A 24,625-nucleotide genomic window follows, 5' to 3' on the forward strand; every position below is an offset into this window, starting at 1 on the left:
GAATGTGTTCTTTTTTGGATTTGGTTTTAGTTTTCAGTACCTTGTTCTGATCTAATATATTAGATTGATTTTCTTCCCCAATTCTGTTTAGCCAGTGATGGTAATTGGTGAATGATCCCTTCATCACAACCCACAAGTTCTGCCTTTCTTTTTGGTTCCCTTCCCTATAATGGAATGAAGAAGGGGACGGGGCGAGCAAGTGGCTACATTGCCAGCTGTGCTCCTCGTGGCTGATGCTGACTGGGCTTCACCTGGTTCTTTGTGCTGGCTGCTGGGTTAAAGCACCACAAGCACACACAGATCATATTTAGCAATGTCCCAAGATAATCAGTTTAAAGCACACAGAACATCTATTGCTCCTATTTCACCTTTCTATCTTGCATTTTTATTATCCGTCCCTCAAGGATAGACATTTCACGTTCTTCCTTACAGTCACAGGACTTTTCTTCCAGGTAAATGTTAGAATTTTTCTGTACAATAAAGTGCATTTCTGTTTTTGCTGCAACAACTAAAGAAAATTATCAATAGATTGTTACTGCCCATGTTCTTTTAAGATTCTTCACGTATCAACACAATGAAGTAGAACTATTGCAATAGAAAGAACATCTGCTTAAGAAATATTTATAGCAGAGAACTAAGATTAAAATTTGATGCTCTTGTATCCATATCCACCAATCTATTATTTGTGTGATAAGATATTAATAAGAAGAGAGCATAATATAATAATCTCCCCTAGCAGCAGAAAGTTTTTTTTACAAGTTGATTAATCCGCTGGTCCTACCATAATACCCAGCCCCAGAATCTATCCTTTAATTACTTCCAACTCTGAGCATGTGCAGGATGCTTCTTGGGCTAAGCTCAATCTATACAACTTTAATGGATGCAAGATGTTATCCAGACAACTCCCAAAGATGAAACTAGGTGCAAGTAAGCATGAATTGCCTATTTCTTTTCAAGTGGTATACATCCTTGATTCTTTAAAAAGGACAAAGTTAAATAAAATTAGGAAGAAAGATCAAGTAATTTGAAGGAAAAAACAGCTTAACACTCACAAGTTTGTCTTTCAAGGAAAGAGCAAAACATCTACAAAATGCTTACAAAATGTACCGAAGAACCACTTAAACCTGTCTCTTGCTAAGAGAAAAATTAATCAGTTTCTAAAGCCAGAATCACTCCAGCTACATTTTACACCTCTCAACTACCACACATACCAGCTTTTAATCTAACAGTACGCTTCTGCCTACCTCTATATTTATGAGACACACACATCTCAGCTTGTTGTTCACAGCCCTTACTGAAAGAAAACCCATTTCAGTCTGAATTTAGTATGCTGTTTTCTCATCCATGCACTTCCTTTAGCCAGTCAAATCAAACCCTTCAAAAGGTCTGAAATCTCACCCAGTACCATCAAGTTGCTCCAAGTAGTCCCGCTCTAATCGGAATTTTACTTAAACTTATTGAAATCTGGGACAAAAAAGGACTACTTTTTGGCTTTAATGATGCATAGGAAAAGGTGGGCAAGTTGTTAACTCTTGCCATTTGAGCTACAGTGACGCTACAATGGAGTAAAGAATTCAAAAGCATCGCAAATCTTATGTGTAACTTCATGGAAAAACAGTTTTAATACATATTCCAAAACAAAATAGAACTCAAGAAATTAGCTTTTTATCAAACTTCCCTTAAACTACATCAAATATATTAGTAATCAGACATTGAAGTTAATCTGCAAAACGTGGAGACTCTGAAAATAAGACATAAAACTATTTTTGCAACTGTGACAAGCAAATAACACTTATTTTTCTCTTACACAAATATAATGCTGGCCATATTTTCAGCAAAAGGACCCCTCAGAATGGGGGAAAAACATATAAGAAGAAAAAAACCAAACCAGTTCTGGCAGATTGGTTTAAGAAGCTTCTTACTCTTTTCACCAACACAACTGGCCTAACTTTTAAAATACAGCTACAAAAGCTGAAAAATAATTTCCTGTGGTTATTTCATGACACAGATTGAACGGCTACAAATAATTTAGTCTAGGAGGTTCTGTTTCCTTTGTCCATTTGCATTCAAAGACAATACTTGCAGGGCTCCTCCTCCGTCAAGATTTCATAAATCACTGATCTTATTTTAGGAACTTCTAGAAACTGTTTAAACACTAGTACATTCACTGAAATAAACCCTGAAGCTTCCAGATCCTTTGGTCAATTTCTCAGGTTTTAAACTGACATAAAATTTACATTCTTTGAAAACCATAAAGGTAAACACACAGCTTTGTGTGATATAACATACCACAATCCTGCAATAGAGCAACAAAACAGGCCTCACTAGTCCCCCATTTTACTTGATCCCAAAAGTACTTTAAAAGCCAGTATCACTGCCACTTAAAGGTACTTCTTACATATTGCAGGAAAAGGTTTTTTCATTTGCTTCTCAATAAATAATTCCCATGTTACATCACGTCAGTGATATTCATTTAAGACTAAACCATTAGCTAAGAAACTTAAATCCAGCATCAGTTAATATGAGAAAACAATTTTAGAAGTGTCAATACTTTTTCCTATTAAGTAGGACAAAAGTAAAGCAACGTGGTAAGTTCTTTCCATCATTTTCTGTATATTTTTCTCCACTGTTCATTCCATCTTATTTAAGTGTTCTTTCAAGCTCTTTGAACTGGTCCTTAGTTCATGTATAAATGCATATTCACGGACTGCTAGCATGTTCTGTTGAAAAGTAACATACATTTTACCTATTATTGTTATTTGTGGGACTTTGTGTGTGTACACTACAAATGTTAGAATAAACAGAAACCAATAAAAGTATTAATTCCTTGAAAACAAAATCTACAATGACGACTTTTAAGTCCCTTGTATTCAATTACAACTACAGTGATTTAAATCAGCATCAGTGTAACTGCCAAAAGTGATGCTGGTAAAAATTCTACTCAGTAATTTCATTTTGACTATTTTTTCAGTTTCCAGGCAATGCTTTAGAGAAGCCTGTATTTCTACTTTGCTTATATTTGTCAACTCCATTTCTGATTAAAATTGTCTTAGTTCTTCTATTACATGAATTCGGTCATCATCTTTGTAATTTCTGATATTCACCACATAGGTTGCATTGAAGTGGACCAAGATACATTACTCAAATTATTTCTAAAGAAAAACTAGAACACTGGATCTTAAAAATACTTACCACTAACCCCACTTTCCCCGTCAGCACTGGCTTACAAAATTTAAACTTCATTAAGTACTACTTCTAAACTTTGGTGATAAAATTAAGAATTATAATGAATGAATAATTTTTATCCATTCCATGGTGAATTTTAAGGAACATGGTTAGGAATAGGGACGTGAGAAAAAAACCCTGTCACTTCAGTTAACTGTCAGGGCCCTAATACATCCATAGAAGCCTAGAAAATAACTCATCTGTGTACAGAAACAGAAGAGTATTTGCTTTCTGGTTTTACTAAGGAGAAAAATGGTTTTATAGGTTGAAGCTATCATATTTTATACTGTGGCTTTTTGTGAGGCAACAGATTTTATAGGAATCATCATACACTGATCATTGTCGTCACCTCCTTCAAACTACAAACATTCTAAATACTATCAAAATATGTAGAAATGAGAGACTTCCAGAGAGGCAGTGTCCACTACAGAATTTACTTTTAAGTAATATTTTTTGAGTATCTGCAAGAGGAAGAATATTCCTGCAACTATCAAATACTTCATAAAAAAGGTTTAGTTCCTTCCCTGATATGAGTAAATTCAGCTGCCATTTTTGAAGTCTTCTGGTTTGCAAGGTGTAGGATTAGAAATAGTATTTCTCTTTAACAACACTAAATGAAAAAGGAATACTGCAACAGCCTATTTTCCTTTCCTTTTTTAACAATCATCAGCACCAAAGAACGCCACTGGAATTCTTGTAGTCCCTGTGCTGTTCTGGTTAGACTGAACCTTGACAAGAATTAATTCACCACTAAGGAAGAAACTTACATTATTTCAAACTAAGATTTAAACTGAAAAAGTGACCTGTGAGTTTTGGAGACAGTTTGCTTTTCCTGCTTATATTTTTACTGCAATCATTAACCAGCTGCAAAGGCAGGGAGGAGCCTTATTTTCTTTGTGTGTATACCAGAAACTTCCAATTTCCAATCAGCTTTAACAAGAAGTGAGCCTTCAGAGTCCTACAAGGAGCCTTGAATTTAGATGAAGACAAACAGATGTTCTGTTAGAAGATTAAGCTTACTATTTTCCAATGCTGACACAACCTACTACAGGAGTTCAGGAAGAAGTTTCACCCACAACAGTTATCCCAGAAGTATTACTAGGGTTCTTGTCACTTACCATTGAAGTGGTTTCTTTTGATCCTGAGAAGGGTTGGTGATTTTCTTTCACAGCAGGGAACTTCACCAGCTTACCCAGGTTTGGTTTTTGATAGGGTGCTAGAAGATGGGCAACCTAGCCTTGCCCTGTGGCTCTCTCTCCAAGCTGGATATTCTAGGTCTAGAAGGTGACTGGGAGCAGAAAAGACAACACATTCCCCTTCAATAAACAGGTGAAGCGGGGCCTAGTACTTGCACATGTGTTTTAGATAGAGCCTTCTTAAGGAATGATTTTTTTTTCCCCCCTAAGTGGCATGCATTCCCTGAAGGTTTTAAGAATGACAGAGAGCCTTAAGCAAAATTCAGACTCGGACAGAGAATTTCTGTAGCCTGTAGCCTATTGCCTCAGAATGAACAACTCCACCTCCATTTAGAGGAAAACTATTTTTATAGATTGGTGGGATATGGATACAGATACAAGTGATTACTAGAATTATTTCTCTTTCTGAAACAAGTACCTGAAAAGCTTTTCCTCTGATGAACAGTTCAAGAGGCCAAAACAGAGAGAAGTCCAGCTACCAGAAGTAGAAAACCCTCCCTTTAGGCAGAAAGTACATCTCAAATCCTTCTGGACAAGATATTTTTACATTGCTTCCAGTCTTTGGTCAAGCATCTATCCCAACCATAAAAAAGTACATTTTTAACTACATTTCAACAACATTCTTATCAGGAATCAAGAAGAAAGTTACATTATACCACATAACACAGAATCATCTCCCCCCTCCCAAAAAAAAATGGCATCAAAGCAATACTCCATCTTGCTTTACAGGCAAAAACCCCACCTAAGACATCATGACCCAGCTCCACACAGAAATCAGATGCAAAGACATAGGTCTATTGCTCCAATTCAAGGAGCATCACAAAGCGCTTATTTAGGATCTAGGTTCGAGCTCTCCAAGTACCCACCCATAAGGTTAAACCTCAGTTTTCTGTTTCTGAAGGCAAACACTTAAAATATCCAGACCAGAGTGAAGAACATTACATATCAAAGAAAGAATGTAGGGAAGTGGTAATGCAAAGCTTTACAGAATTCCCCATCTGTGAAAGTCCACTACTACCAAGAAAACAGATTGTGGTCACTATGCACTTTCACTCCTCCATGTGTCTCTTTACAGGCTGATGAAAAGTGTAAGGTGTATTTCCCCCATCACACACACATCTATTCAATTGACTTCATTCATACCAGTCTCAAACATACCACCTGTTTTGAAACTGTGAGGATGTCTGCAAGGTATACATCAGTGTTCAACAGTAGACAGACATTGCACACCTTTTTCTTGGGTGGTCTTTCATCCAAATACTAAGCTGACCAAATCAATAGTTAAGTTCAGATATGATAGTCCAAAGAATTTGGGGTAAATAGCTTTCACTTATAAATGAAGATGCAGGAAAAAATTGCTGAAACAAGAATCAAAATCAGACTTACTGATTCATGACATGCCGTATGAATTCACTTATATTTAAAATAAGAATAAAGACAGACCCTACTAGGGAAAAACTCACACACCATCTTAACTACATTGAAACACGAAGTATTCACGAACTAAGCAGTTATCCAGAATCAGCTATGCAGACAAATTACAAATACCCCCCTCCCCAAAACAAAAATCCAACCATACGATCAATTATTTGCAAGTAGATCCATATCAAAAAGCACTTTCACATAAGTATAATTGTTGTTAGGTTGGTGAGGGAAGTGTTTCTGTAGCCACTGATTAGTACTTTACTGTTACAAGGAAAAGGTGGATTGTTAAATAGCATTTGCCAAGATACAGTATACGAAGCAGTGATAAAGTTTAGATCGTATTCATCAACTTTTTTCCCCTCACTGCAATAAGACTTTCATTATCATTGTAAATAGCACACAGCATTTACAAGACTGTCCCCAGATCTTCACTGAATCAGAGGAAAAACCACCTCTTCTCCTTTAACAAAATTTAGATCATTTACTATACACGATCACTTATTTCCTTAAAACACTATATACATAACGCTGTCATTCACTTACGCAAAGTTTAGCAGCTTTGAGGTTTTTTCCAATTCTTGCATGTTTTGAAGTGTAGACCCCAGTTTTCTGATAATAATTTACATAAATTTCCTAATCAGATAGTTGCTTAAATCATAGTAACACTTCCTTGCTACGCCTTTACTCAGTTCCTCCTAATTTCTGTACATAAACACATCACCAGATGAGAAAAACTTTTCAATCAAAACCAGCTTTTTGTACATCTGAGTACATACACCTACAGGGATGCAGGAATATAGATTTGTGCAGGAATAAAGTAGCTGGTAAGTACACCTAAATTAAGAGTCACTAATGGAATATTAGTAATTATCAAAAGTGACCATGTTTCACCCTTTTTTATGGCAGATCATATAAAGTACACTGTAATGTTCTAGACCAAATCTATTTTTATTTCTTCCTGCTTCTGTATGTATTAACCTCAGCTAATGTTAAGTTCTTGCATTAAAATTAAGACTGCAGTAATGAAACATTTCCTCTTACATTATGTTATTTATTCCAATGGGGAAATATGGTACTAAACTTGTCTAGCCATTATCAGAAGTACAGAACTGAATTCAGGTACAGGTAACACTAGAATGATATTTAAACTTATTTATATACTCTAATTAAGAGACTTTCATTATTTAGGAGGAAGAGGGAGGCTTGTGGTCAGACCAGAGCTCTGCAAGTCTGGGACATGGAAAAAAAAGTCTATTAAGCTCCTTTCTACATAACCAAGAGTACAGAAGTTAATAAAGCACATTACAACTATGGTAAAGTGAAGAGGTGTAGGATGTGCAATTTTTAAGGCTACTGCTACAATTTAGAAGCTTTTCTACGTTTCCAGAAGCTACCTTGTAATCACTGCTGGAAAACTAACTGCCTGTAAGAAAAAGGTCTTTACAAAGAACAGAATAACCTAGTTAGAACGTTGTTTTTCCTTTCATGAAGGCTGAGGTGCTCAAGATCCAGATTCTTATGGCCAACTTCAAACCAATAACATAAAACCAATAAGGCTGAGTAGATAAAATCAATAGGTTCAAAACTCTAATTCACAAGTATACCAGCAAAAATGAGTGGTGTATAAGCACAGATGAACTCTTAAGTTTCTCTCTTCAGCTAATAAACGTGAAGACAATCAGATAGATTTACTTATGTCTACATCAACAGCAACAGATTAGAAAAAAGTTAATATTGTATGGAAAGATTATGTCCAATTATATAAAAAAGTGACTTAATGGATACAAATTACTACACACAAAAAGACATCTGCATATTGCGTCATTCTCTTAAGTACATATGTATATATGCACGTACTTGCACAAATATCCCCACATTTGTATGCATACATACCACCAAAACACAGGGAAATCAATTTTCTTAAGTATTACACATCAGGGATATTACCACACTTATAAACTGCACACTTATAAACTGCGCTTTCTCAAGCCTTAACTTACCTCATGAACCACTGTCACAAACTGCAAATTTTAACGGCATTGCACAAAACGTTCGCCCCGAAACTTGTAAGCAATAACACATTCAGTTTAAACACAAAAACACTGCTGCAAAGTGAACAGAAATCAGATACTTACTTATCAAAGCTATCACTATATTTTATGAAGCTTTCCAATTTTTCCTTGGCATATTCTACCACATCTGAATGAAGCTCTATTCCATGATTTATCCCAAAAGGTCCTGTAAACACAAACAGGAGGGTGGTTTGTTTATTTTTAAGTACAGCACAAGGACACAGAACAGTGTCGAACCTTTCACCTGTGAAAGCATTAACATCACATAAAACACAAGTCTCCACACTGCTAGACAAAGGAGTGTTTTGCATCTGCACTATCAAGAGGAAGGTAAAAGGCCAAAGGATCAATGAAAGAACAGGAACAGAACTGTGGCAAAACAAGTTTATAGAAAAAATCTCCTTCATAAGCAAGCAGAAAAAAAATAAATCTTACTACATTTAAGTCACTCTGATCAACTTTTTTTCAATACAGTACATAGTTGGAATGCAACAACATCCAACTATAATTTCTTTATTTTGGTATTTGAATTCCTAAGTTTTCTTAAGGCAAAATCTTCTATTTCTGAGAATTCAGAGATCAGGTATTACATTCTTTCACCACACCTGCTCTTCTATTTCACAGGTTCCAAAATCAGAAGCCTTCTCCTGATTCACTTATATAATGATTAATTTCCATTTTGAACACTGAAAGTGATCACATGTTATGTTCAATCATCACAATCCTATCATAGTTGAAATACTGCATCCCTGCAATCAAATCCAAGTATATTTCCAAGTCAACTTGTGTGCCAAAAGTTAACATTATTTTTCAGGAACAAGAAGAAATCAGTTTTACAAGGATTAGCTGTATCAGGAAGGAATCTGAATCAGATAGTCACATTTGCTGTGGGGATTCTATATTTAACATGCAGTCATAGCCGAGAGACTTTAGTCACTGGAGCACAGAATTGGAAAACAGACAGAAGGGCAAGACCAGAAAGCAAATATCAATAAGACAAAACTTATATTTGTATCCTCTACTGCACTCTCAATCTTTCCTAAATATTTAGCTCAAAGACATTACCCCAATGAAACAAAATACAATTTGTCATTTCTAGGACACTGATTAGCGAAACAGATCTAGGGTTACTGAAGGAGGTTTCATTCTACTGCAGGAAAAAGTATATGCCACTAAGCTGATTAACAATTCTTAACATAGAACACTTTCTACTAGGAGAAATAAAACCAATCCAATAGGTTGGCATATGCAGTGCTCCCAAGATCTCTTTGATAGCTGGCAAGAGCTGGACAGATCATCCAAAGGAAGTTCTTACCGTTAGCACAGGTAATCCCTTCCTAGACATCTACATAATGTTCCCTTGCACAGTAATAGACGATGATGTTTCTACCCAGTGTAGTTACAGTTCTACAGCAAACAGCAGCACCCAAGGTATGTTTTCTTTAATTGAAAATTATTTGGCATTCCTTCAACCTCATGATTTAAAGCAAATGAAAACCACCAATATAAAACTGTCCCAAAATTCACATACTTTCAACATTTGATTTTGAAAAATGAAGACCAAAAAAAAACTTCTAAGCATCAGTTGCGCCAACAACTTGAAATCGAATTTATGAATGTAGGAATCATCACATCATGCTACACCACAGTATTCATATTTGAACAGAAACATGAGAAACATGTTCTCTTCTTTCATCAGGAAAGTCACAGCTCTACACATAAGTAAAGAGTCAACCATCCTCAAAATGTAAAACCAACTTCTCTGCTACTCTAAGTCAACAGGTCTCTTTCAGCATAATACACTGGCAATTCTATCACCTAATCTGAACTACGTCTGTATTTTAACAGTATCAAAAAGAGTACATTTAATCTCTATGAAGTGGTGGGGTTTTTTAGTATGTTTCTATACTTACACGTATTTGCTAGTTTCAAATTTAGTAATTTTGACACTGCCAACATGACAGAAATACTACTCACTATACCGCCAAATGGAAAGATATCCAACTACTGTCAAAAAACATACGGCTCTCTTGCTAATTGCAGTGCAACTTGAAATATGATTTTTAAACATGAGCTTTTAAAATAATATATATTGTTTATTTGTCAGAAAACTACATCTGTTGACTTTTTCTAAAGCCACTATTTCCTGGTTTAAAACAAACACTAAAATAAAGAAAAATAATTATATGTAACTAGTAATTTTATCAAAGGGACCAGAGTAAGAAAATAAAGGCACACAAATTGTATTTCTACTTTCCATTGCTCAGCCTAGCACTCAAACCATATTACAATACTAAGCAGACTCTGGAGATACGGTACAGCACCACAGAAACATGGAAAGACTGCTTCTGTAAGTAGCTGAGCTGTTGCTGCTCCACACTCCTCAGCCCTGGTGGGGAAGTATCAACAACTGAGCAGGCTCTGTGGGAACATCTGTAGTGTAACCATGCTCCTTGGGGGTTGCCAGCCAGCCTCAGCCTCTGTGGAAGACAAGCCTCTTCCCATTTGTTTTGGGGTTTTTGTTTGGTTTGTGTTTTTTTTTTTAATTCCACATACAGCATTCTGAAGGACAGGAGTTCCTGCTTATAAGGAGAGGTCAAATCCAGAAACATTCAACAGCCAATTAACAGACACGCTGAACAGATTGGATAAATACACAGATACTTTACAATATCCACAACCCACAATTTCTTTATGAAATATCACAATTAAGGAAGAATAATGAAATAAAGCTTTCCAGAAGGCAGAGAAATAAATGAATACCATCATTCACTAAGCACATATAACCTAAGCACATATTTTAGAGAAAGCAAATTGCAGCAATAATTGATTTAATAGTGAAATAAAACTCTGAATTTAAAATACTACAATCTAATAAAAAAAATCTACTCTCTAAACAAACACTCTTGAAAAAGGCAGAGCAACACTATTACAGTAGATACACTTTTTTTTTATAATGTGTGAATGAACATAATTTGTTCCCACAACACAGTATAATACAAATAAACTCAATGAATAGTAGCTAGAACAAAAGACACTGCCAGAGATGCCAACAAATGAAGTTTGTTATGTACTTTTAGGGATAATTCTACTCTTTAATATATGTGAATGGATGACAAAAAGTAACTAAAGTAACTGAAAATTAACAAACCGACTCTTCACAGTTCAGCTGTGTAAGTAAATAGATGCAAAATCTGTATACTACCTGTCAGCAAGTCTTCTGCAATCAAGAAAACACGAAAATTCCATGTAACAGACAATAAAATTATGAAACTTACACGCTAAAACGAGGTTATTCAATGTAATGAAATGCATTTAAGAAAAAATAATTTTTGGTACACATTATCTATATGGGAAGGAGGAGAAAATTAAAGCATTTTCTCTGAGGTAGGTTTTTAACTGTAGACAGCAATATTTCACTTTTTCAATACAGGAAATGTATTTGAAAATGGAAGAAAAAACACAGTGCTAATCTGTTAACAGACTTTAAAACCTACAGACCTGAAAGTGCATAAACTGCCTCATCATTCTGCATCCCAAGCCCTTCTAGTAAAGTGTTTAAATAAATGTATTTTTTAAAAAATTGTTTTTCCACCGATAGATTTATTTTTCAGTTAAGTTCCTTACAGAGTCATTAGCCTTTACAATTTAGACTTTTCTTTCTATAAACTAAAGACCAAACCAGTAACCTAGAATAAGGGCATAATCATGATGTAAATGCAAACTAAAATTTTTGTCCTCAAAAATGGTTTCTCTGTGCATTTTCCTTTTAAGCAGTAAAAGGACTGTTTCATTTAAAATAAGAAATCTAGACTGTAGTAAGGCAAGCAGGAACAATTGCCTCTCAAAAAAAATTCATCAAACAGCACTGAACAGCAGTGTCAGTTAACAGCTTATGGATAAAGTACTGTATTTAAACAACACATCTCAAACACCCAGTCTTTAGTACTGTCATTTTTGAAGTGAAATAAAGTTTTACAGGGCTGGTATAATCTTCTGGAAATATGCAGAAACACTATATTAAAATAAAAACATTCAAGTTACCTAATATTAATCCCACCATTGTACTCAAGTATCCGGTTCCACTACCCAGATTTAGAAAAGATAATCCAGGCTGAAGCTTCAGTGCCTCCATTACTTCAGAATAAATGCAAGGTGCTGACAAGTGTATATTTCCATGCTTCCAAGCCAAGTCTTTATAAGCATTGTCCCTGTAACCTTCCAGATAATAATCACCACGATCAATTGCTCTGAAGGCTTGCTCCACACTCTCAGTGCGAATATACTGAGCTTCTTTTAAATTATCAATTAAGTCATCGTTGTCTTCTCCAGCACTCACAGCTCCTCCCATGCTGAATTTCTATGATAATTCAATTAGTTTGCAAAATACATTAGGAAGAGAGTTTTCCCAAAAGTGTAAGTATGTAATCACTTCTCAGTTCTTCTTTCAGAAGCACATCACAATGGTCTCCTGGAAAACAGATATTTACATAACTTTGAGTTTCAGAAGAGAAACAAATCAACTATTAGAGGGTGATGAAATATTCTTAGTGTTGGATAACTTTATGAAGGAGAACTACTAAGAACCAAGACAGCTAGTATTTAATCAAAATTCTACCCTTCAGATTTTAACTCAATCTAACGTTTTTCAGCTTAGCTTTAATATGTCAACATGGGCTGTCTACATCAGAAAGCATTAAAGAGTTTACACAAACAAAAGCCATGCTAGGAATCTATCACCCATATTATACATATTTGAGGGAGATCACAATTACCTTTGGACTAGCTCTAGTCCCATCCTGTGAACAAAATTTCCAACATCAGCTGGAGCACACATCAACTCAGTTATATTTGAAAGGAATCTGGTTTACATGCTCCGAAATCACCCCATAGTGGGTTAGTGGTGATGCATGAACTACTAGTAAAAGGGCAACAGAACAGTGGAAGAAAGGAAAACAAAGACGTTTAATCCACCACTTCTAGATGAACAGAGTACCTTACAGTGAGTTTAACATTGATCACAAAGTCAGCTCAGATTGCCAAAAGATGGAAGACCATGCATCTTGGTGCCTGTTGTAGATAACCTAGTTAACAGGAAAAAAAAAACCCCAACAAGACTACTTAACCCTCATTCTTTAATTGTATTACTGAGTAGCATGTTTCAAAAAATTCCACCTGTATCTTCGAAAAGCATATTTCACTGAACATTCTTTTTAAAATTATGAATGCAATCCTTTGTCTGAGGATCACAGTATGCTTGCATCAGAAGGGACCTTAAAGATCACCTAGTTACAACCCCATGCCATGGCCTGAGACAATTCAATGCAGCAAATTCTTGTTTTGTATATTCCTCTCTTGGTTTTGTGCAAATTTGTGAGTCAGGAATTCAAACACACAATCCAGATGCCCAAGGTCATTTAAATTAACAAAATGAGGCCTGTTCCTAAATTTACATAGTGAGGATCACTTCAACACAAATTTTATGGTTGAATACTTCAAACTAAGAATAGCATCCAACACCAAAGCTGCAAAGCGTCTGACAAAAAAAAAAAAACCAAACCAAACCAGAAAAACAAAAAAACAAGAACAGAAACTAATCCTATAGCTTGGGAACCAGGAGTGGGATGGGGGTGATAGAGTTATGGAACATGTTCTAACCTGTCACAGTGAGACAAGGCTCAACTTGATCGCTTCACTCGGTACAAGCAGATATATGTTCAAATACACGTATTTTCTTACCCTCAGTCAGAAACTGTCAGTGTGTGCCAGTACACAACACTTTGTGAAGCCATTTTTAGGTAATATCATCACTGTGCTTGAGCACCCACCTCTGCTTACCAAGCCTGGCTCTCTCTTCCCAAACATCAAGTTGGTGCTCAAAGGAACCCACTTTTTTGCCAGTAGAAGACGTGAAAGCAAAAACTCATTGGCCTTTCAGAAAACGATCTGCTGAATTGCTTTACATATTGACAGCACTGTGCACAGCTGTTTGCCAACTCAGAAGGGAACTATTTTGAAGGTGATTGTAGTTGATTTTCCTAATTTGTTAAATAAAGAGTTACAGGCACAGTCTCTTTTTCTGCGTCAGACCTCATACAATGCTCATCCCTCCCCTGCTTAGGTGGCCATCACAAAACAGTCCTCCAGCAAAGAAAATCTCTTCTATTCGCAATTCTGACTGAAAGAAGTGTTTTCTTATCCTTGCCTTGCATTAATTTTCACAGACAACCAACCCACTAATAACGATGAATAACCATGTAGTATCACTGATAATATATACAGCCAGGTTTAAAATTTCACAATTGAGCACACAAGCTCAAATTACCAGACCCTGTCACAACGCTTCTCCCTAACTACAAACATACATAAACAGGGGAAGAAGGGAAGGAGGAGAGGGGGCACAGAATGCTGAGGGCTGCTAGAGCCCTGATAAAATCCTGGGTGAAATGCTAACTGTTCACCCCTGTTCGTGTCTGAAGCAAAATCAATTCTCACTGACATTCCAGCATGGAAAGAGATATAAACTTACGATACAATAATCAACCAGAATGAAAACCTTTGCTGAAAGTAGAAAAAAAATGCACTTTTGAATATCATAGTGTTCCATGGCAGAAAAAAATATGCTCCTGTCTGATGTAACACACAGGAACATCCCTTTCTATTACCAAAAATCTAAGGGACAATTTAGACAGGAAATGTGGAACTTCAGGAAGAATTTTTTTAAAAGTAAAAAATTCATTAAAATATTCTAGCTCTGCTCACTCTTCTGCACTTGCACCACACCTAAGAGTTCCGTGAACTACTGAATCAAATGACAGTTAACAAGTTAATCAACAGTGACTAAAACAAGTTTTTGCCATCCCTTCATCCTAAAAGGTTCAGGATTGTCTTGAGATGTGTTTGGAAATAATCTTAATTGAAAAATAAACACGAACCAAGTTTCTTGAAAACTAATGCAGCTGCTACATTTCAGAAACAGAAATACCACCTCCAGCCCTACCTTCAGAGTGCATTCACTACCTTGCACCAGCAGATGGAGAACTTCACCAACTATCTACATTTGACTATTGAGCAAACACATAAAATGATCAAGTGGAAAAAAGCTGTTCTTAAAAATCTAAAACTTTACAGTTTCTATCAAAAATGTCTTCACTATTTTCATATAAAAATTCTTTACCACAAGTAACATTTACTAATTTCTATATAGTCACTAAGCTGAAGCACTTGATTTCTTGAGATATGTAAATTTTATATTCTTGGTATTATCAGATAGCTAAAGTTACTGTAATATCACAAGATTTGCAACTGCTGACACTCACCACGTGTTTCACCTTCATTAATGGCTATCACACAATCTCAAAGGCAAGAACAGAAAAGGTCTGGTACGCAGCATGACACTGTGGAAAGCAGGGGAGAAAACAGATCGTCTCTCAAGAATGATACGCTTACGCAGCAGAACAGAGTGGCCAGCTGGAAGTGTGGCTGAAGGCTAAGACTTATTCTAGATACGCTGCCCCAGCTGAAAAAGTTGGCATTGGGTAGAGACAGTGTTTGCTTTATAAATACCTTCCTTTCGATTTGCTTCTGTTAATCAACTACGGTACTCTACACTTGCCTCTATAGCTATAAATAAGCAAAAATGTTACTCAAGTGTAAAGCATTTATGTAAAAAAAAAATCAAAAAATCCTAAGAAATAGATCTTTTTCATGAAAGTGACCTCGTGCTGCAGAAAAATATTTTGTCATATTTTCCTTCCCTCACTTTTTTTTAATCTTTGTAAGCTTTTACTTTATGAAAGTAAAATTACTTGCTTCTAACAGAGGCAACAAGTGTGTGAAGTCTGAAATATTTTCTACAATTTTAAACACACAAAAGAAACCAGCCCACAAGCTACTTCAGCACAACTGAAAATAAATGGCAAGTTAGCCAAGGCCCCTTGCAACAGCAGACCCAGACCAAGATGAAGACAGCAGAACATATTATGATAAAACTTTCTACATAGCTGAAAAGCTCACAGAAAGCATCCTGTACAGTTCACTGATACCTAAACCGAAACACAGCCTACAGAGAACACAGGCAGCATTCTGAAACCTATTACACCAAGAGGTACAGAAATCACAGGAGAAAGGGGAAGGGTGTGTAACATTGACAACATGCAGCAATTTAGCCTCAGGCATCTTTGGAATAAAGAAGCCAAAGGAAATTGTAGTTTGGGAGTCAAAAATTCGATATAGTCTTGAATAAAAGAGTTCATTTGCTGATTAAAACCAACTACAATAAAAAAAAACAAACCTGCCATTCCATATTATTCATGAATTTCTTTTTACAAGTTGGAACACTTCATCTTGAAGTTTATCATATAAACAATAAAAATGAAATGTCAACACATTTTCCAACTTCTGTAAAGTCCATCCACTTCTGTAAAAGTCTATCCAACAACTGTGACCTGTTTCTGACCTAACTTGTAATAAATTTTACTGGAATTCCTAATAATTTATCTTTCTTAATATTGAATTCTTTGACTATATGAATATAAGAAGTGCTGACAATTCCAGAGCATTTTAATCTTCCACCATTTTATAAGCTACACAGAATTTGTGAGACGTTAGTAACCAATGTTTGCCAAGATTTTTTTGCCAGCTCTCAAAGAAGCATAGCACACTTCAGAATTTTTACAAATACATCTGCACTTCAGTTAATTTCTTAGGTCACTAAGGACTGCACAATCTCTTACGTGCAGAAGAGATGCATGTAAGATGGTAGCAAGGTATCTACTTAATCTGAGAGACAAAACTTTGCCTTTGCTAAATCCATATAATGTCAAATATCTTACAAACTTACTATCTTATCTCAAAGGATGGAAAAATAGGAGAAAAAATAAATGAGATCACCCATATTTCAACAGTCCCTCCTCTAAACTACTACTAAAATGCTAGCTTGGAGCACACAACACACTGAATCAAGACTGTGATATGTTACTTTAAACCACATATGGCATACAAAATGACTTGGTGAACCTTCTCTCTTACTCATGAAAGGAGGAGAGAGAGGAGAGTCAACAATAAGCCACTAAAGCACTAATATAGACATAGGTGTCAGCTGTTACATTTCTCCAAGAAGGAATATTCTGAAACCAGCAATAGGAGGGAATTACCCACAAAAGCACACACAGGCCTGAAACACTTCAGTCCATTTAATGGTTTCAGTTTACTCACAGCAGAAGTTAGCAACACCACTCTCATCAGAAGTAGTTTACAGTTTCCCAGGCCACCATCCAAGTGTTAAATCTACTTCTGTTCAGACTGAATTTGTGCCTTTCACAGAAAGGGTCACTGGGCACTGGAGCAGGCTGCCCAGGGAGATGGTTGAGTCACCTTCCCTGGAGGTGTTAAAGGCACAGGTGGACGAGGCACTGAGGGGCATGGTTTAGTGTTTGATAGGAATGGCTGGACTCGATGATCCAGTGGGTCTCTTCCAACCTGATGATTCTATGATTCTGCAGCTGTAATAAACTAAAGACCTGGTTTTGCCTGTCCTCTTCTCATCCAGTAACTCCTACAACAGAACACCATAGCTTCCCCTTTCATCTCAAGTATTGCAATGGTGCCACATAAGAGGAAATTCAACTCCAAACTGCAGAGCTGAGTCTAAGATTTCAGCAGGACCTTTTGAATAAACAGAATGACAGATTGCTAGCTGAAAGGAAAAGAGAAATCGTAACATTAGCTTCAGCAGCCAAAGGCTGGAGAAAACCAAAACATGAACTCTGCATTAGAGGTAATTGTAGTAAGTGACTACAAAAATCAGAATGAACTGTGGGGCAGAGGTATTTCAGAATAAAGTCTTTACAAACTTTTTTTTAAATTTTATACATATCACTGCTGAATGGCTACAGAAAGCAATAAAAAGTCTAAACACTTGGGAAAAGCAGGTGTTACTTGTACTGCCTTATCTTCCACAGCTATCTGTTTTGTCCAGTTTAGAAAAAAGAAAACTTGCTTTCAGGATATACTAACATTCTACTTGCTGCATTAAGGAAAACTATTGGAAACACTGCATGTTTAAGTCTACACTCATCTCAAAAACATTCACTCCTAACCTACTGTTCAGTGGATCATTGCAAGCAGCTTTCAAAAACAAGTACAGTCAGCCCTCAAACGTAATTCACTCCACAAAGCATACTTCAAAGTTCTTTGTAATACAGCAATGGAAGAAGGAACAGCCCACAGGATTAAAGTTAAGCCAAATGAATGTAAACAGCTACAACTACTGACTTAACCTGAATTGCATTGACCTACTTGGGCAGAAAATGTTTGTCAAGTCTGATGTAAGCTTAAGGCCTGATCTCCTGTGCTTAGGACCTTCAACAGCTGTTTATACAAGATTCCAGGTGTGTGCTTGCTCTTCCTCTGCCTCCAGTCACTTGATCACACCAAAATGCACACGTGGTACTGAATTTCTCTTGGAAGGTGCACTGAATCTTACAGCATTTGACAAATATACAGGCAGTGACAAGCACATCACTGCAGATTTCATGAACAGATGACCTTAAGCTTGGTAGTTACACAAGGGTATAATTTTTGGACCAAACTTGTTAATGTCTACTGAACTTTAGCTGTTGTTTTGGTTTGGTTTTGTTTTTTTTTTAATGGAGATAGTTGACAAGACCTTAATGAAAAATTAATAAAATAAAATGTGACTTCATTGATTGTCCACCCAGGGAGAAAAAAAAAAAATCTACCCACCCTCTTCACAAAATGGCAAGGACTGAACAGTGAAACAAACGTGTCCCATATACCAGTTCTATATGCCAGACCTGTTTTTCAGGTATGCTGATAAAGACATAAAAATTCATTACCTTTTATTACAAAACAATGAATCCTATGCATTTCCTGGATGCAAATTTTAATGCGCAGCTTAACACCACATCCTGACTCAGTTTTCCTTACTGCCTAATATCTAAGCAACCAAGAAAACATCTGCAAAGTTGAGCCTCCTAGGCTTCAGAAGCAGTTTCTTCTTCCAAGTCTCCCACCTGTGACACCACAAAAGTGTTCTGAATTACTGTTTCAAAACAAAAAGATAAAGAGTTTACTATTTCATAGATAGCAGTGTAGTTTGACATGCTGGGGTGAAACCTTAAGTACAGGATAGTTTACAAAATTTAAAGGTGGAGTTCTATACCTGTTAAGTACTAAAGCAGCCCTATAACCTCAAAGAGCAAGTCCTCAGCTGTGCTCTACTGTTTAGGGCTATGCTTATGACTCTCCAACAGTTTTCACTATGGTCACCACAGACCCAGCTTCAGTTTTCCTATCTTAGAATGTCCTCTGGGTCACTAACTAACCTTTAATTGTACCCTACAAAAGTTTCCTGCTGAAAGACAGAAAAGCCGTTTCACTGCCCTAGCTTAGTGATTCAGTTGCTAGTAAAGACTAGCTGTGGGTCATCTACACAAAATGATATCCCTCCTACTTCCCACCTCAAATACATGGGATCCTTGAGATTAGCATACATACAATCATTTTGAACCAAGGCAGAAACAGGATTTACCAGGTAATAGTGGCTTGCTCAGTGACAAGACTAAAATATCAGGACTTTGTAAGACAGACATGAATCAGTGATGGTCAATACATACAGATGTCTGATATTCACTGAGTCTGTATCATGCACCTGTTTTTCAGAAGAGAAACTGCTGCCTGCACACATATTTCTCAGGAACTAGTGAGCTACAGAGTGACCAGGCTGCAAAATTCACTGTCACAATAAACAGCTTTGTGCAAGGGTATTTAACGAAGAATACTCATTTCAAGCAGGTTTATGTAAGCCATAACAGTCAAATATTAAGAAGAGCTATAGAGAGATACATAAAAAGCCCCACTTTTGAAATATCTCATCCTTTTTAGCCTGAAATAGCATAAGGCATAGAAGTGACAAACATTTCTGCAAATTTTGCTATCCTGATCATAAGCCAACTAAGACTCCTTGGTATAACAGACAAACCAAGTACTCAATGTTTTTAAAACAAATCATTTCTCATTGTGATGAGAAATCAATCATTCATTGTGAAAGGATATGCTTAATTTAGTTTGTGGTGACTAGATGGTAACAAACCACAGCACAACATGATGTTCCTTTCAGTATCACCTTCAGAAAGCAACAAACAATAGCTAGGTCAGGGGTAGGAGAGTGGGGAGAGGAGAATACAAAGCAGGTTTAGTACAAGAATTGAAATGTACTTCCCTAATATTTTACCACAAATGCAGTTTCAGCAGCTACAGTCCTAGGTAGATCAAGTCACAGTTCATACAATTTTGAGTAGGCTAATTGTGGCCCATAAAAGAATATTCACTATTTCAGCCAGTGCTAAAGTTCAAAAGCTTATGGCACACAAGCATTTCAAGTTATTTAAATAACTCACTTCCAGCAGCAACAGAACAACATACGCCTGTTGCCTTTAGCAAAAGAAAATAGAAATGAGGTCAAGTGTAAAAATAGAAGATGGTTACATTCCTGACACTTGAAACCTCATCTTAGAGCTATGCATTTACTGCAGTCTCAAAAAAAAGAAAAGTCCCAAATAAGAAACAAAAATATCAACTTTATCAAGCTCCAAGTGCACTTATACTCTTTGGGTTTTTTCTCCTTTAGAAATCTATCTAAAAGCATAAAAATAGCATGCAATAATCACAGTATAAACAATCTTTAATACTGTACGATTGAAATGTTGATTTTTGCAGCCTGAGAATCTCAACTTGTTTTTACTATGTGTACCCCTCTTATGAGACACTAAAAAAAATAAATCAAGTCCTGATCCTGTTTAGTATTCTTAAAATAGTCAAGTGCAATATAATAGTATGTTTGAGAAGTTACTTTACTACTTAGGCCTGTAATCTTCAAGATAGAGGAACAAGAAAGGCCTACTCTGTTTCCCATTTCTCTTCCTTGGAATCAGAACTCAAAATTCTTTCACCAATACAGTCTTGCAGAAGCACCATACTGGATTCACTGTTTTTTTGAAATGTAACTTGTTTACTAAAGCACAAGCACACTGACAGTTACTTTTAATGTATCTTGTCAAAGAAAGTGACTGACATTTACTTGCACATAACTTTCTTCTTTTTAATCCCCAAACATCTAAGTGCCTCACACTTTAAGGTCCATCTAACAATGTGCCTTATTTTCTAGACACACCGTAAATCCATAAATAACATACCCTACTATCACATGACCTTGTCCATAAATCTCTTATTTCATAACATATCCTACAGCTACTTTATATAAAGCAGAGATTAACTATCCCTTCATGGTTCTTACCAAAGGAAAGTGATGATTGATCAAAACTGTCACAACGTACAGATCAAGTACGAATTAAGCATATTTTAAAAATCCACCAAATAAGTTTCTACATAAATGCAAGTCATACACAAAAAAAAAACTTCTTTATTTTACAATTAAGAAGGCTACAGCATTAGCATTGTTAACAAAGCCTGTTCCGCAAAGTTTCATGCCATCATTCTAGCACTCTCCCTATTCCTGCTGCTATTAAAACATGCTGTACTGAGGCAACATTTCAAAGTACTGCTGTTTTAACAGTGTCACTGCAATTGCCATTTCTGTGGCCAGCCAATAACTTCTAGAATAAACTTTCCACCATCTTTATAAATAATTAAGCAGATAATTTGCCAGCACATAAGGTTACCAGTGCTAGGTTATGTGACAAAAAACTATTCTACACACAAGTGAAAGCCATGCTTGCAGGTGGGAGAATCCACCTGTTCCCAGCTACCAAAGGAGAACCATTAGCTCTCCCCATATACTTACTACCACCAGTCATCTCCAGGCCTCTTTTCAGATTGAGAGGTTTGATTTCTTACAGAAATACCAGATTTATCATGGGGTGCAGGGGAAAAGCACTTGGGGATTGCACAAGTCCTGTTACAGGATGTTTAGGAAAGAGATTGAAGGTGGAAAAATGAAGGGATCAAAGCGGCCTGGAGAGAAACAAGCACGGGAAAACAGAGGGTTATGGTGACAAGCGCAGCAGGTCACATGTGAACAGCTTGCAGGTCAGTATGTGTATCTAGCTGTGCTGTCCCCCAAAATTACCACTGTCTGCCCTGTTTGCCCATTAATCTTCTTCTGTAACTCTTTCCTGGGGCTCTGTTCAGTGACATATGTCTACGTGACAAGTGGAGTCAGACCGCAGGTCACAGGGGCCCTTGGATCTGTGGTGCCACCAAAGGAAGGGGGGAGATTTTTCAGGTCAGGATGCAATCACAGGGAGTACCAAGATGGACTAGCCAGCAAACTGGCAGAGTAGCCTGGGAACCAGGGACAGGCAGACTGCCCAAGTGAGACAACTGAACAAGCTGGCTGCGGAGGAAAAGAGGGACCCAAGTCAGCTGCTGGAAAGCCTGTGGTGCTTGGGGGGCCAGGGGGGGAGGCTGGATATAAGAGTGTGTGCACAATGAGCAACAGGGTGTAAATGGACCTAAGGACCAGTAGGCTAGAACGGGTGTCTAAACCCAGAAATTATAAGGATCCATATGTGTATGCATTTGCCACTAGCAGATGTTCAATTTGACCATCCAGAAAGCATAACTGGTTAAGGCCATTGGTGCTGTTTGTGCTTGCATTAGTGCTGTGTTCTCTGTGTGTATGTGCTGGTCAACTATGTATCTATATACATACATGCTGAATATGTGTATGCTATTGAGAATATGTGTTCAGCCTCACTGCTGGCTGCGCCTGGGACCACGCATGCCTGAACTAAGCACTAGAAACACTGGAACAAAACCCCTTACAGGCCTTTAAAAGCCAAAGACAAAACACACAGCACATTTAACTTGAAAATGCATCTGCACTACTGTTTTTCTTTGTCTCCAGGTACAAATCAAGTACTACCACAAACATGGATTCAAAGTTATTATTTACTTACAGTACAAACAACAGCAGATGTGGTCTGGAGGGGATTTGGAGCATTGGGAAAGCTTCAGTGACTGTGACAAGGTAGCAATACAAATATTTCACCAAAAAATGGAAAGTGAGAATCTTTTATCATTGCTAGATGTAGCAGCCATACACTTGCACAGCATCAGAGTACCTTCTGTCTCCACAATCCAATTCTATCAGGGTTTTTAAGTCATATAAAGCAAATTATTTTCACCTGAGAGAACTGTAGTTTAAAGATATAACACAAGAGGCTGCTCCAGTCACATAATCTGCCTTAGGTATATCAGAAACAATTCCAGTTTACCCACAGCACCCCAGAAAGGGGAAGTCAGATCCTACACTGACTATTTTCTGACAACTGAGTTACTCCAGAAAATATCACAGAACCTCAAGAAAGTCAGCAGTAATGAGTCTTAGTCATAAAGAATGCATAATTAACTGAAGTAAATACGCAGAGACTAAAGAAAGCCTATAGGATTTATAATGTTGCAACTGTCAGCTCATCAGTATTTATAAAGAAACTCAGCAACTCAACTCTTCTGTGTCCTTTCAGATTCATGGATCTCCTGACTGCAATGACGTCAGATTTGGAGTTTCTTGAAAGAAGAATGCAGCAATGCCTAAAAACTGGACAGCAGGTGACTACGCTAAATGGAAACAAACCCACACAGTTCATTTTCAAAAGGGTAGAAGGCAAAGTTTTACAAACAGCAAGGTTACATGCCCTAGCACCACAACAGCCAGCAAAACTCCACCTGCCAGAATCCAACACAAACAGCAAGAGTAAACAAGAACTTTATGGGTCTCAGGCAAAGATTTTCAGATGGAAGTCAAATCCTATAATGGCGAACTGATGTCCTGGTAAAAATACAGCATTCCTGACTACTTGAAATTCTTAGTACAGCAGGAACATTAGACCTTTTGCTTTGCTGAAATTAAACAACTCCTTTAGTGAACTTCAGAGTTCATTCTTTCAGCAATGTGAATTTGCATATGTTTTAACCATACCTATCAAGCAAAACCAAACTGTGTTGAAAATATGATTACCAGGATAGCGGTTCAAATTCTCTTTTCTTTAACTTTGATATACAGACCATTTTACAGCACAGTGGTCCTGACTGGGTTGAAAAGTACTACTTGGCTTTTTCTTTCAAATATCTGTCAAGAAAACTACACAGTAATTCCTGAATATCCACTGAAAACATTTTATACAGAGATAACATTCTCAGAATAGTAACTACTTCTCATTTTCTCCCAAACACACGGTCCTAATTCCTCTTTCAATGTTAAAGCAATTCATAGCAATCAAGCCTTGGATTCAGGACAGGAATACCACAGGTACACAAATTGCTAGATACAATTCAATAGCTGACCATCACCATAAACAATTCCAATAACTGTCACTTCATTTGTGGCAGCCATACATTGATGCTGGAGAAGTAGCTTTATTGACATTTTTTTTAAAAAATATGAACAAAGAATTAAGAAGTCATCTCTGAAATACTACCTTTGAAATTTAATTCCCTCCCACTCCTAAAGATGACAGGGACTGAAAGCAAATTACATTTGTTATGCTTAAAGAATACATAAAACACCTACTCTGAATAGTTACATTCAGGATTGTGTATATTTTGTGTTTCCTATATTACCACATACTGCCCTTCATAACACCTTAAGTTACTATTGTACAAGAACTCCGATTTGACTCTTAACTTCTACTACTCAACCTATAAAAACATTTCTAGACATTA

General features: G+C 36.7%; 1 protein-coding gene across 1 annotated transcript in view; it reads right to left on the minus strand.

Moving 5' to 3' along the window:
* The window catches only part of PCMTD1 (protein-L-isoaspartate (D-aspartate) O-methyltransferase domain containing 1), a 44,652-nt gene that overhangs the window by 16,607 nt on the left and 3,420 nt on the right, over positions 1–24,625 (minus strand). Inside the window, exons 2-3 of the mRNA XM_069854085.1 lie at positions 11,963–12,389; positions 7,982–8,084 (exon numbers count right to left, since the gene is read on the minus strand). Of these exons, the coding sequence (XP_069710186.1) occupies positions 7,982–8,084; positions 11,963–12,269 (410 nt within the window). The 5' untranslated portion in view covers positions 12,270–12,389. The remainder of the gene's footprint in view (positions 1–7,981; positions 8,085–11,962; positions 12,390–24,625) is intronic.

The sequence above is a fragment of the Phaenicophaeus curvirostris genome, chromosome 3, assembly GCF_032191515.1.
Source record: "Phaenicophaeus curvirostris isolate KB17595 chromosome 3, BPBGC_Pcur_1.0, whole genome shotgun sequence".
In the NCBI taxonomy this organism is placed as follows: Eukaryota; Metazoa; Chordata; class Aves; order Cuculiformes; family Cuculidae; genus Phaenicophaeus; species Phaenicophaeus curvirostris.